Source organism: Phodopus roborovskii, unplaced genomic scaffold (genome assembly GCF_943737965.1).
Source record: "Phodopus roborovskii unplaced genomic scaffold, PHOROB, whole genome shotgun sequence".
NCBI classification, from domain to species: domain Eukaryota; kingdom Metazoa; phylum Chordata; class Mammalia; order Rodentia; family Cricetidae; genus Phodopus; species Phodopus roborovskii.
This window is the reverse complement of record NW_026126546.1, coordinates 9,620,058-9,639,508: the sequence shown is the minus strand read 5'-3', so window position 1 is coordinate 9,639,508 and position 19,451 is coordinate 9,620,058. Positions and strand designations below refer to the sequence as shown.

Sequence of the window (19,451 nt, the reverse complement as noted above, 5' to 3'; positions counted from 1 at the left end):
AGGGCTACACAGAGAAACCTTTCTATAAATAAATAAATAAAGTTATTTTCTTTTAGAGATACTGTTATAGATAAAGGGATATGTGAATTTTGTTTCAAGGTAATTGGTTGGTGTGAGTAGACAGGGAATAGAGTAAACAAAATTGTCTCAGAGTATGTCATTTTAATGGCTGAATATGCAGGTGTCTCTCCATATCAATATAAATTATCCTCTGTTTTTGTTTATCTTCTGTTTATATTTGATTATCTGATAGATAATAAAAGTGGTAGAGCGCTTGCTATAGTGGACATGAGAACATGGGTTTGATCTCTGCAACACACACACACACACAGAGTCAGAAAATAAGAGATGTTACAGATTAGGTTACCAGGGAAACAACCCAAGATAGAATTTCATATGTAAACTGTTTATTAAGGCGAATTCTTGAGCTCCACATCTGTGGGAGGGAGTGTTATCACATATCCAGTGACAGCCTTGGGCCCTACACACACCCTGGAGCTAGATGGGACAGCTTTCAGAGGTAATCTGGGTTTTGACAGCACACACACCATTCATCTACTGTGGTTATTCAGTTTAGACCAACCTGCTTTGTGGTTGGAGCTGTCCTTCCCCCTTAAATAATGCTCCCAGCTGCTGAAGAAAATAGGCCATTGCTAAGGATTTGGCTCTGAAGTATACAGCAGCAGCAATATAATTGGTCCTCCTTGTCTGTGGGTGATATATTTGCGGATTCACCACCCACTGATCTAAAATTGAGTCTAAGGCTGGCAAGATGGATCAGTGGGTAAAGGCTCCTGCTGCAAAGCCTGATGACCTGCATTCCCCAGAACCAATAAGGTAGAAGGGAAAAAAAAAAAAAAAAAAAAAAACAAACAACTCTTGTAAGTTGTCCTCTGACTTTGATTTCCATGGATGTTGTGGCAGGAGCCACACCCCACCCCAGTAAATAAATGTAATTTTTTTTTTCTTTTAAATAAAGTCTGTACTAAATGTATAGACTTTTTTCTTATCTCCTAAACAATGCTATGGAATGTATTATTTACATTATATTGGGTATCATATATTTAATATAATTTAGAAGTGGTTTAATATATATGGAAGATTTAAAAGCCTGGTTATGGTAGCACACACCTTTAATCCCAGCACTGGGGGGACAAAGCAAGTTCAAGGATAGCCTGAGCTGCACAAGACCCTGTCTCAAAAGGGACTGGAGTGATGGCTAAGTAGTTTAGAGCACTGGCTGCCCTTCAGAGGACTCTGTTTTCTGGGAATTTGGGTGTTCACATGGGGATGTAAGTCTGCACCTCACAGATAATTGGGGAAGATCCTATCCATATTACAACAATGATAAAACACTTAAGACCATATGGATCTTTTGAAACTTACTAAGTAATACAAATGAAATCTGAAAACAACGTACAAGAGTTTACAGTTAATCTTTAGGGGGAAGAAGTATTAGAAATTGGCCACATGTCTTTGCACATACTCAGAATTTTCCACTGAACTATATCTCTAGCCCTTGCTTTACGTGTGTGTGTGTGTGTGTGTGTGTGTGTGTGTGTGTGTGTGTGTATGTGTGTGTGTGTGTGTGTGTGTGTGTATGTGTATGTGTGTGTGTGTGTGTGTGTGTGTGTATATATATATATATATATATATATATATATATATATATATATCTTAGGGTGGACTTGAACTCATGATCCTCCTGGTCCAACCTCCCCATCTCTAAGATTATAGGTATGTGCTACCATGACAGGGATTTTTTAATCTTCCATATACTTTAAGCCATCTTTATAATACTTATGATACACTTCATTCAGTTAATTTTAGTTGGGAGAAAATTGGAAAATGAACATGTAGTTGTGCATTAATATACATTAGAACTGAGATAATGACATATCAGAAGGAAATCTTATTTGTTGTACTTTATAACCTGGGGAAAGAGGGAATATAATTATGTCAGAAAAATTTAACATAAATTTCTTTAAAGTATGGAGAACTAATAGATATCCCCCTAGTTAGTTGATGCTGCACATCACTGCAGTGCTGATTTTCAGAATGTGTTTTTGTTGGATGAGTGAGGTCTCACTGTTACCTAGACTCCTAGGCTCAAAACTCCTAGGCTCAAATGATCATCTTGGTCAGCCTTTCAAAGAGCTTGGACTGCAGGCACATGCCAGCCCACAATGACTATTTATTTATTTATTACTGTTTAATTTTTATTTATGACAAATATTCTCCCATCTCTTCTGGTCAGAAGTTCTTTGAGACGATTCCATTAGCCTTAGCCAATCGGAGAATAGAATCGTCTGACTCGCACATCCTGCGAACGGCCCCGCAGATAGCATAGGTTTTAAACTGGCCATTAAACCGGCCAGTGCACCTGTCAGCCTTGGCCACATTCGTCTGGATGGATGCGTGGTCCTTGGCACCAATGATGCGATTGCTGGCGGAGCCTTTCTGAGGCATGCACAGGTCCACAAACTCGCTGGCGTCATTCTGCATTTGGAGACCATGCCTGCTCTGTAGGCCAGCGGAGCGCAGAAAGCCGCAATGACTTCTTTTTTTTTTTTTTAACGTGTATGGGTGTTTTGCCTGCATGTATGTCTGTGTGCCTCATGCTTGCCTGTGTTCAAGGAGGCCAGAACAAGGCTTTGGATCACCTGGAACTGAAGTGAAGTCATCATGTGAGTGCTAGTGCTTGAACCCACGTCTTCTGGAAGAGCAGCCAGTGCTCGTAATCACTGAGCCATCTCTCCAGCTGCACAGTGATTTTCTTCTTAAACTAAAATTTTAGTATTCAAAAGTATGGCTTAAAACATCATGGGTTTTGTTATGAAATATGTGTGCATGTATCATCATACCTTGCCCATATTCCCATTCCCCGCCCTTCCCTCCTTCTTTTTCCCTCCTTAATTGTGTTCTTTCTTTCTATGCCATATTGTTTATATATCATATATATTATATAATATATATGTACATATATATATATACATGTACATACATACACATCTAGATTCTACATATGATATTTTGTCTTTCTTGGAATGCTTTTTTTTTTTTTTAAATTTTTGATCTTTCTTGAGACAGGGTTTCTAATTTGCAGCTCTGGCTGTTCTGGAACTCTCTGTGTAGACCAGGCTGTCCTCAAACTCACAGAGATCCACCTAGGATTAAAGTGTATGACACTACACCCTGATTCTTGGAATGCTTTTTTTTTTAATCACATTTATTTTGTGTGTGTGGGATACACACATGACAGTGTTGGGGAGGTCAGAGGACAACTAGTTAGTTAGTCCTTTTCTTCTACTATGTGCGTTCAGTAGTCAAACTCAGGTCGGTAGGTTTGGTGACAAGCACCTTTACCCCGTGAGCCATCTCACCAGCCTTAGGAAGGTTTTTGATTGGGCTGTTTTCTGATATACTGTGGGGGACAAAGGGCCGTTTAAGACAGTTTAATGGTATTAAGGGTGCTCTGGGTGGCGGGGGGAGCTGAAGGAAAAGCAAGGCAGAAGCGTGTTTCAGAGGAGGAAACGGCTGTGCTGTCTTCATGTAGACTCACGTGGGTCTTCTCCAGAGATCTTCCAGCAAACTTCAGTCATGTGTTTTCCTTCCTTCAGGTGCCTAGGAGAACAGCAGGCAGCTGTGCATGGAAAGAGCTCCACTCAGGCAGCTGAGAGCAGCAGTGTTGCTATGACTCCCACCTATGTGGACAGCCCACGGAAGGTAAAGCAGCAGTTGGCCGTGCTGTGTGCTCTCAGGAGCCCAGATGAAAGCATGACATAGCTGTGAATGCAGGATTCATTGTGCTGAAGCTGTAGACTCATTCTACCAGAGGTCCTCTTGTCCCTCACCAGGGAACCTTCCTGCAGATGGTAGTAAGTGATTTCTATCCAGGTGCAGCTTGTGAATCAAGCACACACAACTGTATTGGTCCAGGCCTGAGAGCTGACTTGAGCTGTAGAATTTGCCATCTAGATTCCCTTCAGGGTCACCCTCACAATTTTGGCCATACTATATATGTCTAACTTTGTATATGTTAATTTTACTCATGTAAAAACATGTCATGTTTTTAAAAGTTGTGGGTTTTTGTTTTTGTTTTTCTGTTTTAAGTTTTAGAGATTCAACCAAGGCCTTTTACATGCTAAGCAAGAGTCTACAACTAAACTAAACTAAACTCTCAAGCCCTAAAACACAACATTTAAAGTAGCTATGGGCTGGGGTTATGGCTCAGAGGTAGTGTTCAATTTACATACTCAAGGCCTTGGGCTTGCTTCCCAATACTGCATAAATATAGAAAGCTTGTTTAAAATGTAAATGGTTTCTCATGTTCAAAATAAATTTTAGCTGAGTGTTATAGAGCAAGCCTTTAATCCCAGCACATGGGACAGCGAGGCAGGCAGATCTCTGTGAGTTCGAGGCCAGCCTGGCCTACAGAACAAGCACCAAGACAGCCAGGGCTACATAGAAACAACTGTCTTGGGAGGAAAAAATTTTTGCCAATTGTATAGAATTTAATCTATAGCATCTAAAATTATAAATGATGCTAATGAATTTCCTTATGACAGTTATTTGATTACCTTGGTATAAATTACTAGAATTATACTCTAGGGATTAAAATATGAGAAAAGTATTAACCAAAGCTATAGGCAGCTTAGAGACTGTGGACCAGAAACCAGTAATCCTATGTGTGGATTTCAGGCTTCATGGGCCAAATTGGAGTCCTGCATAAGTACTTCTATAACCATTTGAAATTATAAAAGCCATTATTTGCTCACAGCCTGTGAAGATCAGATGAGTGACCAGATTTAGTTTACAAACTGTAGTTTGCTGACCCTTGCTCAAGGGAGTAGCTTTAGGTCCCAAGGAGAGTCTATGTACAAAGACTGTACACAGAAAAAAAGTTCTGTTGGCGCAAAAAAAAAAAAAAAAAAAGAAAAGAAAAAAAAGAAAAGCCTCATTTCTGTGACAGGTCTCGCAGTACCATCAGTGCCTCAGCAGCCATGTTCTGGGATGGACTAATACCAACCAGCCTTTTTCTGACCTTTATACATTGTCGTTTCTCAGGATTAGAGATGGTGCCAAAGACCAGATCGACAAGTAAAGAAATTATAGGAAGGTTGAAATGCACTAGAGACCACAAACTAGATTGCTGTTTGGGATGGTCACTGTACTCATCTGTCTTCTGAAAGCCATGGTGCTGGGCCTGTACTCCTGGTTTAGGAAGTTGAAAGCAAAAATGCAGTGCGATGTCCTGCTGGCATGTCTGGAGGCAGTGCCTCTTAAGGAGTGTGTGATGCATCTGCATCTTCAGTCATGCCTTTCCAGGGTGTGCTACTTGAGTTTCCAGTGGCTGTTAGGATACCGGCCATGGTGATAAAATGAGCACCCAAATATTTCCAGTTTAACCTTTAGAACTGAAGAAGAGCAGAGACCTTGATCCATTACCACTCCTGCATTGCAGTGATAATCAAGTGTGCAAAGTAAAAAGGCTCTGAAGGACCAGAAGCTCTTGGAAATGTCCTATTTGTCATTTGTACCCAGCCATGAGTAGAGCACGGTGATTGATGGCTTCAGGAATCCCACTTTAGTTTCTTGGTTTTCACAAAAGCAGTAGAGAAGCAGGTACAGCAGCCTCTGCACCCACTAGATGCACAGAAGATTAAGCGAGACTTTTTTCTTTGGTTCTTCGCTGCTACATTTAGAAACTAGCAGGCAGACTTAGGCTTCAGTGTCTCTCTTCCAGAGGGCTGTTGGTTATCCAGCCAGACTGAAGGACAAGAAGTCACTGCTGCCTTTACCCCACTGTTCCCTCTTCCTTGCCATAGGTCTGAAGGAAGTTAAAAGCATCCAAGCCATAGGTACACAAAAGGAGCTTGGCTGTACCTTTCACCCACACAGATGGTATTCCGCTAATTGAAGTGTGATTTTTTGCTAGTGCTTTGCATTTGGATATTGTCTTTCTGGGCTCCCTATTCCACTACCACCCATTCCCTCATGTCCTGATTTTCTCCTTTCCTCCTTGTTTTCATTTATTTATTTACTTATTTTTCATCCCCTCTCCTCCTGTTCTCATACACAATCCATCTCTTGGCTACCTTACACCTGCTGCTGCTGCTGTTGCTTCCTTCTCCTCTGACTTCAGGACGGGGCCTTCTTTATGGAGTTTGTCCGCAGCCCACGCACAGCATCATCTGCCTTCTACCCTCAGGTTAGTCCAAACGCCAGCCTGTGCAAGCCCATCCTGTTGGCACAAGCTGGCTTTCTGTTTACCTCTGAGCAGATGAAATTGGACTGAATCTGAGTCTGAGGGACGTCTGAAATTGAATTTGGCTCTGAGGTATCTTGGTGTTCAGAGCAGCAAAGAGGAGTGGAGAGATTGGTATAAGAGGACAGCCTAGCACACCAGTGCTGAACAAGATGCTTCCCATTGCTACTTGTGTGGCTCACCCGATTGCCACGAATCTCATTGTTGCTACACTGCAGCATCTGCCCTTTTCAATTGTATGAGCATTATGAAATGTGTATATTTAAGGATTGAACACTTACTTTTCTCCTCCTCCTGGTACAGCCAAGATAAATTTATAACAGTATGGCAGGGAATGGTGGGGAGAAAAATAACCAGCATTTATAAATAGGCCTGAGCTATGTCATAGGCTAATGGTGTGTGGCCCTGGGCAGCTCACTTTCATTCTAGGCTTCATTTATTTGTCAAATGAAAGGTTTGGATGAGGTCATTGAGGACCTTCTAGGCCTTAAAATTCCTTACTTAGCACATCACCTAACGTGTTATTATTATCTCATTTCACCTTATAGCATAACCTAAAGTTAAGTAAAAGCTTTATTCCAGTTTTATAAGTGGAGAAATAAAGAACAAAGAAGTTGCTTTCTACAGTACAGAATAGAACTGGGATTTACATTACAAGGCTTGACTCAAAACCCACTCTGTAATTAGCATTAGTAATTACTGTTTTGACTGGTCTGCTGGCTTGTAAGTATTATCTGAAATTGACTTAACTGTGGAGACCTAGTTAGAGAGCTGAATGAATACGGGTTATACAGAGTGGGTCTAGCAAAGGAGAAGGGGACTTGTGAAGTAGGAGAAGTTAGAGTCTTTATTTAGTGGGAGTCAGAAAAGCAGCTCATCGAGTGCCCACTTTGCCAGTGTTTCATGAACATAATCTTTGTAACAACCTGTAAAGTATTATACCCATCTTCCAAATGAAAAAAATGAGGCTTAAAGACATTGGTGGCAAAAAGTCACTACATTAGTGGGTAGCTGAGCCCCTATAATGTCCTCTGAACAGTACTGGGAGACTAAGATTTAGTTAACATTGGAGTCTTGGTTTTCTAAGAGTGGGCATTGCCACATCTATCTGCAAACCTTACCTGAGAATTGAATAGCCATGTGCAATTCCTGTCAGGTCCTGAGTTCTCAACCAAGCTTCTCTCATCTGAGTATAGGAGGTGTACTGTATTTTGAATTAAAGCAGACTCAAGCTGATTTCTTTAGTCTTTTACTTTCTTTTTTTTTAAAAAAATTTTTAAGTTTATTTTATTTTATGTGTATGAGTGTTTTGACTGAGTATATGTCTGTGCACCACATGCATGCCTGGAAGAGGGCATTGGGTCACCTAGATTCGAATTACAGATGGTTGTGAGCCATCATGTGAATGCTGGGCTTTGAACTTGGGTCCTCTATAAGAGCAATAAGTGCTTTTAATCACTGAGTCAAATCTCCATCCCATAATTTTTTAACTGTTAATTTTATTTTATTTGTATGGGTGTTTTGCCCTTATGTATGCCTTTGTACCACATGTGTGCCCAGTGACCTTGGAGGCCAGAAGAAGGCATCAGATCCCCTAGAATTGGACTTACAGATGGTTGTGAACTGCATTTGGGTGATGGGAGTAGAGCCCAGATCCTTAAGAAGAATATTAGGTGCTCTTACCCACTAAGCCATCTCTCCAGCCCCAAGGTCTTCTACTTTGGAATAAGAGATTCTTTATTGATGTTTTAGTCTTAGAATTTAGTATAAGAAATGTCAACAGAGTTGAAATAGAAATCAATGGTCTATTTTGTGTGGTGGTTTTTACCTCTAAAACAAAGGTAGGTAAGTTCCTACAACTGGAAATAGCAAGTAAAGGGCGATTTCATAGAGCATTGCATATAAATGAATGTTTATCTTTCCTGGTGTTGTAAAAATATGTGTAAATTAAGTCAGGTATGGTGGCTTACACGTCTCAGTAGTTAAAAGCACTAACTGTTCTTCTAAAAGACCCAGGTTCAATTCCCAGCACCCATATGGCAGCTAACACCTGTCTGTAACTCCAGTTTCAAAGGATCCAATGCCTTCACACAACCACCAATGAATATAAAATAAAAATAAATTATATATTTTTTAAAAATTCAACTCTTACTGGCACTAAGGGAACTCTCTGTATGTACACACAATTAAATTGCATACCTTTATTATTTTTATTATAAAATATACAAACACATTTTATGTTAATTTTCTAACATACAGTGGAGAGAGGCCTAATTTCAAATCTTGGTTTCAGTGCTAGACCAAGGAGGTGCTTTAGTACTGACTATGCTTCAGAACTAATTGTGCTTTAGAACCTAATGTTTTCAACAAATTATAAAGGAAAGAAATCACAATTAACACATTTTTTATTATAGTACAAGCATATCTTTTGTCAATCATTAAAAACTATAGAAAATACCTATATGTTTAGAAATTAGCACAATGTACAGCATGATGCTAGGTAGATGATCAGTATATAGTCAGTATCAGCTGTTACTATAATTAGTGTAAGCCAGGAGGTATTGGTGCATGCTTTTAATCCCAGCACTGGGGAGGCAGGCTGATCTCTGTGAGTTTGAGGCTAGCCTGGTCTGCAAAGAAAGTTTCAGGACAGACTCCAAAAGCCAAACCAAAAAAAAAAGAGTATATTGGCCCTCTACATCCACCCACAATCAATCAACTATGGATCAGAAATATCGGGGAGAAAAAAGTTTTGTCTACCCTGAACACATGTACAGACCTTTTTCCTTTAGCTTATTCTTCAATTGGTGTATAACAGTTGCTTTTATAGCTGTTCTATGTATTAGGTATTATAAGTCATTTAGAGATGATTTAAACTCATGCAAGTTGTGTCCAGCCTGTGGGCTGCATGTGCTGCGTGACAGCTGTGAATACATTCCAACACAAAATAATACACTTGAAACGTTAGGAGATTTTTAATTTTTTAAAAGTCTGTGTTTTGTTTTGTAACTGGATTGTGATTCTAGAGTGTGACTTTGAGGATGACAGTGTTGTGTTGAAATGTCAGAAGGTTGAGAATGTGAACTATGCAGGATGATTTGCACAGCTTATATGCAAATACTATGCCATTTAAAAGACTTGGTCATCCATGGGATTTTGGTTTGGTTTGGTTTGGGTTTTGTTTTTTTCAGACAGGGTTTCTCTGTGTAGCCCTAGCTGACCTGGAACTCACTCTGTAGACCAGGTTGGCTTCAAGCTCAGAGATCCATCTGCCTCTGCCTCTCAGTGCTGGTATTAAAGATGTGCACCACCACCACCCAGCCATCCATGGAATTTTATTTCCTAAGGTAATGGTGTCTTGACACCAAAGAGTAACTATTAGTAATGAAGCTGAATTATGTCAATTTAGTGCATATTTGTTTGTTACTTTTTGGTAATTTCATATATGAATATATTATATTTATATTATAGCCATTTACCCTACATCTCCCTAACAACTTCATGTCAAAATCTTTTTTTTTTTTTTAATAACCCACCAAGTCCAGTGAGTGCTCCCTCCCTCTCCACATAAAAATGTGCCTAGATGAAAGAAACTCAAGAAAAGAAAAGGCAATATAGTGTAAGGCCTTGCAAAGCAGCTAGAACTTTATACTAAATTCAGCTCTAAGCTTCTGATAGTCAAAGAAGTATGGGAAACATCTTCCTCAGACTCAGAGTTGTCAGACAAAAATGACAGATAAAGTTTTCAGGAAAACATAACTTTTTCTGTTATTGCTATCTGACTAAAATGTGCATCCATGAAAGATAGAGTTGGCAACCATGGGATAGACCTGGCCCACCATTTTGCTTTTGTAAATAAAGTTTTATTGGGAAAGAACCATGCCTCCTTTTCTCACTCTGCCCTCTTCCTTTTTGACATGGTCTGACATAGCCCACCCAGTCTCGCCAGGAACTTACTATTGAGACCTAGAAAGCAGGCCCTTTGTGCTACTCTTGTGTGTTAAGTGCTGGGCCTGGTCTCCCTTAATTAGCTGGTTTGATTTAATGCTAGAGCTTGGTACCTGTTCCTAAGCTTTAGTGGTTGTGCACAGGTGGTGATTGGTGATTGCTGGCTGCCTCCTGCTGTACTTCTGGGTGTTGATGCCTATGGAAACCTACATGGTTGGCTTTTCTTGTGTTTTTGTTTTGTTTTGCCTTGTTTTGCTTTTCTTTGCTTTTTAAATCATTGAGCCTTGCTGTGGGAAAACATAGTGGTTCTTTTAAAGCCAGAGCATTTTTTTTTTTAATCTCGGGACAGCTGATAATATCTAGAAAAAATTTTTTTAAAGATTTATTTATTTAATGTGCTTTGGGGTTTTGCCTGCATGTATGTCTGTATGAGGGTGTCAGATTGCCTGGAACTGAGTTACAGACAGTTGTGAGCTCCCCTGTGGGTACTGGGAATTGAACCGGGGTCCTCTGGAAGAGCAGCCAGTGCTCTTAAGCTCTAGGCCATCTCTGCAGCCCTCTAGAGACATCTTTGACACATCTATGGCTGGTATTACTGGCATCTAACGTGGGCGTGGGGCTGCTGTTCAACATCCTACAGTGAACAGTCCACCCCATGACAAAGACTCATTTGATCCCAAGTGACTATAGCGCTAAGATGACAAGCCTTTCTTAGAAATAGCAATATTTACATCATCAACAAAGTATCTGATAATAGAAGGCTCTGTCTAAAGAATGTATTCAAGAACTGTAAGTTAAGGCTTTTATTATTCTTTAGAAGTGCTCTGAAAGGTGTAGTCAGTTCTTACTAAACATTTGGTCTGGTGTGTAACCTTTCATGGCTGCTGCAGGGATTTAGGTAAGCGGGGCATAGTCCTGCACTTCAGGACCCTTAGAGGAAATGAGACAGGTAGACTACTTTCCGGAGCAGCTCCCTCAGCAACCCCAGTGAAGTCTGCTGCAGGAAACAGTGAAGGATCAGCATTTGGCGGTGAAGCACCCATTGAAGTGGCTTTTTAGTCAGTGAGATAAGGAACCACAGAACAGCAGAACTCATAGGGTTATTTAATTGGAAGGGTGGACTTGGTGAGCAGTTGGTATTATGATGAGATCACAAGTCAGATGTGTTCTGTAGAGTTCACAGTGTGGTGGTACACAGAGATATGCAAGATTTCAGAGTAACAGGGTGGCAGGTTGGTACTGTTTTTTAGGAAGATGCTAATGGGAATGGCTCATAGGGGGTTTTCAGGAGAAGGGCTGCAGTTTTAGGACAAGGTCTTCTCAGATGGAGGGAGAACATGATGACCTAGTGCATGTGAATTTCCCGAGGGAAGGTCAGAGGACTAGACGCCCCCCCCCCCCAGGATGAAGCTAGAGGAGAGAACTTACTTAGAGATGCCTCTGAGATTTGAATCTGGGCTGTTAGAAAGCTGAACATACACCACTGACAAACACAGGAAAAGAGGACTGGGGTGGGAAGGCTGAGCCATGGTAGATGGAAGGTCCCTCCTGGGATGCCATCTGTCTTTCCCAAATTTCTTTTCCTCCTCTTGGTCTCCTTAGGGATGATTTTGACTAGCTTCTTTGGTTGACTACTTTTTCTTCTTCTTCTTTTTTTTTTTTTTTTTTTTTTTTTTTTTTTTTGAGACAGGATCTTGCTGTATGGTCTGGCTGACCTGGAATTCTCTATGTAGACCAGAGATCTCAAACTCAGAGATCAGCCTGCCTCCAAATCCTGGAATTAAAGGGGTACACTGCTTTGCCCAGCTTTCTATGTTCTTTTGATGAAGAATTTCCTTTGGTGTCAGTCTTGTGGTTTGGGTCTTGTACTGAAGAGATTGCTTTGGTTTTAGGATTATTGTAATTGCCTGGCCTCTGTCTGCCTTGGTTTAGAGAATATAAATCCTTAATTCCTCTGACAAGGGTAGTACACCCCTGACTGGGTGTGGTCTCTCGACTCCTTTGGCTCTTCCAGCAGGGATAAATGGGGACTAAGAATGGGAGGAATGGAACAAACCACACATGTAAGTAGCTGTCATGTATGTGCATAAACTTCTATATTATACTTGTTAACTTAATAAACCAAGAGAGTTTATTTACTGTTTCCTTTGGTTAGTTTTGGATCCATGTACTAATTTTTTTACCCTTTTGCAGGCATCTGTGGATCAAACAGCTGCTCTGGTATTGGATGGTGCCAGTTTGGGGGTCAGCACATGCCAGTCTATGGATAGAGGTAGCAACCAGAACATAGGAGAACAGGCCTTTCCCGTTGCAAACTCTGACTGCAGGTGAGCTTCAGAATGACCAAACTGATGCTCCCATTGGATGGGCAAAGTTTAACCAAGGACATAGTAGTTGGGAGTCCAAAGCTCTGGGTCTTGCTTTAACTGGTACAGTTCATAAGTGGGACCTTGAAGGAGTCAGTCCTCACAGCCAAGTGGCAAAGCAGAGGATCTGTGTTCTCTCAGAGATGCAGTAAGTATCAGATACAATGTCGGTCCTGGTCACGGTGGTGCCCATGGCATGACACTTTGCACAAGATGGTGTGCAGTCAGTAAGGAAGTGTACTAATAGTGGATGAGTCATACATTGTGGGTACACAGGTCTTTCTTTTCCTGTTCCTAAGAATCCAAAGGAGAAGGGTACTGCCTGTGTCTCATTTGCTTAGTAAGTATCCCAGTTTTTTGTTTGTTTGAAGTCAGGGTCTCTTTATTTTTGGTAGCCCTGGTGGTCCGGTCCTAGAGCTCACTATGTTGACCAGGCTGGCCTCAAACACAAAAGGTACATCTGCCTCTGTCTCCTGAGTGCTGCTGGGACTAAAGGCGTGTGCCACAGTGCCTAGCTGTATCCCAGCTTTTTAAAACTGGGTTGAGCCAGTCAGTGGTGGTTCACAGCTTTAATCCCAGCACTCAGGAGGAAGAAGCAGGCAGATCTCTGTGAGTTCGAAGCCAGCCTGGTCTACAAAGTTACACAGAGAAACCCTGTCTCGAAAAACCATTTAAAAAAAAAAACCAAACTGGGTTGAGAGTTGATGAAGACGCCATGCAAGCCTGATGACTTAAATTTGACCCTGGAATCCATGCAAATGGAGAAGGAAAGAACCAACTTCATAGAGTTGTCCCTCTGACCTACATGCTCACACACTGATATTTTTTTTTAATTTAAATTAGAAACAATTTTGTTTTACATGTCAATCCCAGTTCCCTCTCCCTTCCCTTCTCCCCTGCCCCCCACACACTGATATTTTTTAAGGGTAAAAGTATTTTTTTAATTTTTAATCAGGATCCAAGCATGGTGGTGCACATCTTTAGTCTCAGCACCTAGAAGGCAGAGGCAGGAGGGTCTCTGAGTTCAAAGGCCAGCCTGGTCTACAGAGTGAGTTTCAGGCCAGCCTGGGCTACATAAAGAAACTCTGTCTTGAGTCCCCCACCCCCCCCAAATTTCTTTTCAGTCAAGGTCTGAGAGTATACTTCATTTGGTAGAGTGCTTGCCTAGCACACATGAAGCTGTGTTCCAACCCTTATGCTTTCTTAAACTAGGCCTGGTGGCCCATAGCTGTAATCCCTGCACTTGTCAAATAAAAGCAGGAGGAACAGAAGTTCAAGGTCATTCTTGAGGTCAGCATGGGATGTATGAGACTTTTCTCCAGAAAACAAACACCCACATGATAATTGTACATGTGTATGGGATGGTGTGGCCTAGGTTTTGATGCCTTTGTCAGTTTTGAGAAACTTTCTTTCTTGGCAATGGATGGCAGTTCTACTTAATCTGATCTTCATGCCACACTGAACTGGCTGAGCAGACTTAGCTATTTGATCTGAGAAACTTGACTTTTACAACCCTCTGCCTGAGAGCAGCTGGTGTTCTTGGATAGTCCCTAGCTGGTCCCTGTCAGCAGTCACTGAATTCCTTATGCCATAAGCTCTGTACTGGTTTTGTATCCACCACTGAGTGTTCATTTTGGCTAGTAGAGGTGATGCTTATTCAGTCCTAACTTTTCTGCTCTCCTCTCGGGCCCCAGTCCTCACCATACCTGGCTGGTTTTTGGTCCTAGCTGTGGAGGAGATTGGAGAGGCTGTTCAGTGTACAAGAGGAGAGTACATTCTTGTGCTTCCTCGTTGCTCGGGAGGGTAGAGAGGCAGGGTTTGGTTTGGTTTGGTTTTTTCTGCTTTTGAAAGAAAGAGGTGAGCAGACCAAAAATATTGTAGTAGGCAAAAGCAGGACCGACTCAAAATGACACTGTACATTCCATTTCGTGATAAGGAACTTAGTAGCAGTGGCCACCGCTGCATTTGGAAAAGCTGAGTTCTCCACCTTTGAAAGTGTTTGCAAATGGAAGGCCTTCTCTTGACTACAACTTGAACTCAGGTTTAGGATTAGAAGGAAATTCTCTTCAAAAATTTTTGAAGGCTTTTTCTAGCTCAGATTCTGGCTTTAGGTTTTTATTGTACTGGGGATTAGCACAGGGCTTGAGACTCTGGCATGTCACATTGAGTCCTGAACCCCTCCCTCCGGAAGTCAGCACTCAGAATAATTTGAGGACTTCCTTCCTTCCTTCCTTCCTTCCTTCCTTCCTTCCTTCCTTCCTTCCTTCCTTCTTTCCCTCCTTCCTTTTTTTGAGTCAGGGTTTCTCTGTGGTGTAGCTTTGGAGCCTGTCATAGAACTCACTCTATAGACCAGGCTGGCCTTGAGCTCACAGAGATCTGCCTGCTTCTGTCTCTCGAATTCTGGGAATAAAGGCATGCGCCGCCACTGCCTGAAAAGGAGTCCATGATTGAGACCCAAAACTAACTAGTGATGGGGCTACTCAGCTACTGAGCATTCTTTATTTTTCCTTCTAGATCTTCCCACTCGAAATCTATGTAATAGGCCTAAATTGATCTCAAACTTATGATCCTCCCAACTCAACCTCTGGAGTGCTGGGATTATAAGAAGTGCCACCACAGCTGGCTTAAACATGTTTTAAACGGTCACACCTTCAAGGCAGAACTTGGGCAGCAGATAGTATAGAAAGAGCAGGACTTTGGAATGTGACTCACTTGAATGAAATGTGGATTCTGATGCTTCCCAACTCTTGTTGGACCCTCACCAGTTCATTTAGCTAATTTGACTTGCTTTAGTGTTGGCTACCATTTTAGGCACCACGTGTATCAGTCTTGTGCCTTGTTTTAGCCCCACACTATTCTTAAGACATAAGCAACACTGTCCCTGTTTTCAGATATAAAGAAACAAAGACCAAGAAAATCCAGGGATCTTACAGCTGGTTAATGATAATCCCAGGGTTCTTTCCTATAAGCTCTCACCTCAATTATCACGTGGCATTCTTTGATTGGCCAAGGTTAAGTAAGACATGTGAGAGGCCATCAGGCAAAGTCAGAGTAGCCCACGCGTTCTAGGAAACATAATTATTAATGGAGCTAGAGATGTGTCTCTGCTTAAGAGCTGTCTGTCATGCTCCTCAGAGGACATGAGCTGAGTTCCAGCACCCACATTAAGTTGCTCACTGGCATTAGGTGCCTGTAACTCTAGTTTCAGGGGATTCAATGCTCTCCTCTGCCTTCCACAGCATATAAATGAAAGAGAAACATGATTGAGAGGCAGATGCTCTTTAAGGGTGTTGTATTTAGATATGAAATCACTTTGCCTTTTAAAAATGTGTATATGTATTGTAGAAATAGGAATACATTGTAAACTAGCCTCAGGATATAATTGTCCAGAATTTTCCTGACTGTCTTCAGTTTCAATATTCCCTGGTGTTTGGCTCCAGAAGAAGCAGAGATGATGTGGGCTGGTGTCACCTAGAGGAAGAACACGTGTTCATCACATGTGAGGTCTTGGGTTCAGCCCACAACACTGAAGCAGAAACCCGTTCTTGGCATGTGTGCCATGTTGCTTTGTTATTCTCTGTTACAGCTCTCAGCAGCACGTAGCAAGCTCTCTGACATCGTCCTCTACCCTGGTGGAGATTCTGGAAGCCATGAAGCATCCCTCGTAAGTGACTGGGCCCATTTATGAAGCAAGGGTAAAAGGTACCTGAGGGAAGGGTTGCCATGGCAGTGTGGGTGGATAGATCCATACCTCTTACCCTGCAGCTTACCAGTTGTGAGATGTGGGCAAGTTCCCTGACCTCCCCTGGCCTCTGCGCCCTTGTTTAAACAATGAGATTTTTTTTTTTTTTTTTTTAAATTTTATGTACTATTTGTGGGAACTAGAGGGCATGCACATGTCTGGGCCGTGTATGCCACAGTTATATGTGGAAGTCAGAGGACAACTTGAAGGAGTTGATCCCCTCCTTCTCAGATGTGGCTACCGGAAATTGTAAGTTGTCAGGTTTGGTGGCAGGCACGTGTATGAACTGAGCGTCTTGCCAGCCCTTACCCTGAGTTTTTACACGCATGGTTATTGAAATGATTAAATTCTTATGTGAAGTACCTAGTGTAATTCCTGGCAGATAAACTGTTTTCTAAATGTCCCTTCGTCTCTCGGTTCTTTCACCCTGTCATGGGGAGTTCCCTCAGCCTAGGAGTTATAATAACGGAGATCCCTTACTTCTCATCTTTTCCTTTTCCCCGTCACCACTGGGCACACATGTCCTGCTCACTCATTGGAATTCAGGACAGGCGTCCAGCTGCTCTCTGAACAGAAGGGCCTTTCGCCATGCTGTTTCATCAGTGCTGAGGTGGTACACTGGCTGATGAACAATGTGGAGGGGGTCCAGACGCAGGCAATGGCCATCGACATTATGCAGGTGAGACAGGGAGGGGGGCTCGTCTGCCCAGGTCATTGTACTCGGGGTCTGGCACAGAAGTAGTCACCCGTGACAGTAAAGAGATTTGGGAGTTGGGTTGAACATCTGTTTTCACCTGATGTGAGGTCCACCAGGGACTGAGGAAAGCACAGGTCTTCCTTTGAAAGAGACTCTGAAGACCTTAGGGTTAGAAGTGTTAGCACGGGCCCCCAACAGCACTGAGGAAGTGGAGGCAGGAGGGCCATAAGTTAGAAGCCATCCTGTTCTGCACAGTGAGACTCTGTCTTCGGAATACATAAATAGGGTGTGTGTGTGTATGTGTGTGCGCATGTGCGTGTGTGTGTGTGTGTACGCTTTGACTTTAAAGTCTGCCAGAATTTATTGTCTGACCTGAAATATTTTGGACAGAGCCTGTGTGTTCTTGTCCCTCAGATAAATATCTGGATTTTTCAGGGAATGCTCCCCGGCCTCAAGCCTAGGTTTACCCTGATGATGCCTGTGTATCTAAGTCTTAAGGCTGAATTCCAGACTCTACATCAGACTGAGGAGTCACTCATCTCATGTGTCTTGAGCCTGGATGGGGTCACCTCTAAGTGCTCAATTCCATATACACATAGTAGGCACTTGGGATATTATTGCCAAGTTCAACTCAGTGTTCAGTGAACTAAGCAGAACAATGAATAGATCAGGTTGACTGGCTGGTTCAAGCTGTCCTGTCCATACTGAGGTCTATAATAGAAAGCAGGATAGTTTGTTGACCAGTTGTCTGTCTTATCATCACTGCATTGTAAATTTAATAACTAATTTGAATAAGAATATGATTGTTGCTTCACTCTTTAACATGTTATCTTGCATAGCTTTTCCCTGGTAAACCCTGTCTCCTTGAGAATATTACTTTCTTATTGGTAAAATGAAATGCTACTATGCCACTTTAAATGAAATGAGCTAGAGGTACACATACCAACATGGATAAATGTCAGAAGCATGCTATCGATAACAACTTGATAAAATAATACAGGATTATGCCCTTTATTTAAACTTAAAATAATATAAAACACCTCATTCTCATGTCAGCACATAAAACCTTTTTGAAAATATGCTTGAGACATAGACATACACACACATAAACATAAAATAACAACACAAAATAAACAAACAAATCTTGGGGCTGAAGAGAGATGGCTCATCGGTTAAGAGTTCTTGTTGCTCTTCCAGAGGACCAAAGTTTGATTCCCAGCATCCACTTTAGGTGGCTTACACCTACCTGTAACTCAGAGGATCCAATACACATAAATGAATCTCTAAAATAAAACAAAAAATTTTTAAATATTAAAAAACATACTTGCGAATATTACTTGTATTAGTTCTGTTGTGTGCACACAGCACATTTCTCTGTTGATGGACACTTCATTAGTCTGTAACTCAGCTTCTGTGAATGGTGCTGCTGTAATCATTGCTATGCAAGTGCTATGAAACACTGACTCGGAGTCCTTTGGGTAAATATCCAGGAGTGCTATAGCTGGGTCATGTGGTGGATATATTTTCAGATCTTTTTGAGGACCCTCCATACTGATTTCCACAGTGGCTGGAGCAGCTTACATTCTCACCAGCAGTGTATAGGGTCCCTTTTGGCCTCATCTTTACCAGCATTTGCTACTTGTTTTATCTTATCAATTTTTATTCTCTCTCTCTCTCTCTCTCTCTCTCTCTGTGTGTGTGTGTGTGTGTGTATGGATGAATCTATGTATGCGTGTCACATGCCAGAAGAGGGTGTCACGTCACCTGGAATTGGTGTTACAGGTGGTTGTGAACTGCCATGTGGGTACTGAGATTCGAACCTAGGTCTTGTGCAAGAACAGCCTTAACCGCTGACCATCTCTCCACAACCATTTTCTGTATATTTTCCTAAGATTTGTATCTTATTTGTGTGTGTGTGTGTGTGTGTGTGTGTGTACACCCACGCGCGTGTGTGCCTGCCTGCCTGTCTGTAGGCAGATGTATGCAGGTACTCACAGAGGCCGGAAGAGCTAGAGTAACAGGTGGTTTTAAACTACCTAACATAGGTGTTGGTGCTGAACATGGATCCTCTGCAAGGCTCTTAGACACTGAGCCTTCTCTTCAGCCCATTACCTCCAGCCTCTGCCTCCCCAAACACTGGATTGCAGGGGTGTGCACCACACCAGGTCATAAAACCTGCCTTCTGAGTGGGACAAGGAACACTGTGTAGTTTTGTTGCTTAATATGAAACATTTTATGTGCATGGGTGTTTTCTTACCTGTATGTCTGTGTACCACTTGTGTACCTAGTGTCTTTAGAGGCTAGGAGAGGAAGTCAGATCCCCTGCAACTGGAGTTGCACATGTGAACTGCCATGTGGGTGCTAGGAATTGAACCCTAGTCCTGAAAAAGCAGCCACATAACCATTCTTAACCACAGAGCCAGCTCTCCA

At 41.9% G+C, this 19,451-nt stretch overlaps 2 protein-coding genes across 12 annotated transcripts in view; one reads left to right on the top strand and one right to left on the bottom strand.

Moving 5' to 3' along the window:
- Nucleotides 1–19,451, top strand: part of Depdc5 (DEP domain containing 5, GATOR1 subcomplex subunit) — a 113,988-nt gene that overhangs the window by 75,910 nt on the left and 18,627 nt on the right. For 9 of the 11 annotated variants that reach the window (XM_051200450.1, XM_051200452.1, XM_051200459.1 and 6 more), the window contains 5 exons: nucleotides 3,621–3,726; nucleotides 6,146–6,211; nucleotides 12,410–12,543; nucleotides 16,169–16,246; nucleotides 16,871–17,003. In XM_051200450.1, coding sequence (XP_051056407.1) covers nucleotides 3,621–3,726; nucleotides 6,146–6,211; nucleotides 12,410–12,543; nucleotides 16,169–16,246; nucleotides 16,871–17,003 — 517 coding nt within the window. The remainder of the gene's footprint in view (nucleotides 1–3,620; nucleotides 3,727–6,145; nucleotides 6,212–12,409; nucleotides 12,544–16,168; nucleotides 16,247–16,870; nucleotides 17,004–19,451) is intronic. The other 2 variants (XM_051200455.1, XM_051200454.1) reach the window with 1 other exon arrangement.
- Nucleotides 2,223–2,505, bottom strand: LOC127233820 (40S ribosomal protein S21-like). The gene has a single exon (XM_051200469.1). It carries the CDS (start codon nucleotides 2,503–2,505, stop codon nucleotides 2,254–2,256), a length of 252 nt encoding a protein of 83 aa, XP_051056426.1. The 3' UTR covers nucleotides 2,223–2,253.

Excerpts from the sequence above, each read along its gene's own strand:
- LOC127233820 (XM_051200469.1), bottom strand. The coding sequence starts at position 2,505 with ATGCAGAATGACGCCAGCGAGTTTGTGGACCTGTGCATGCCTCAGAAA.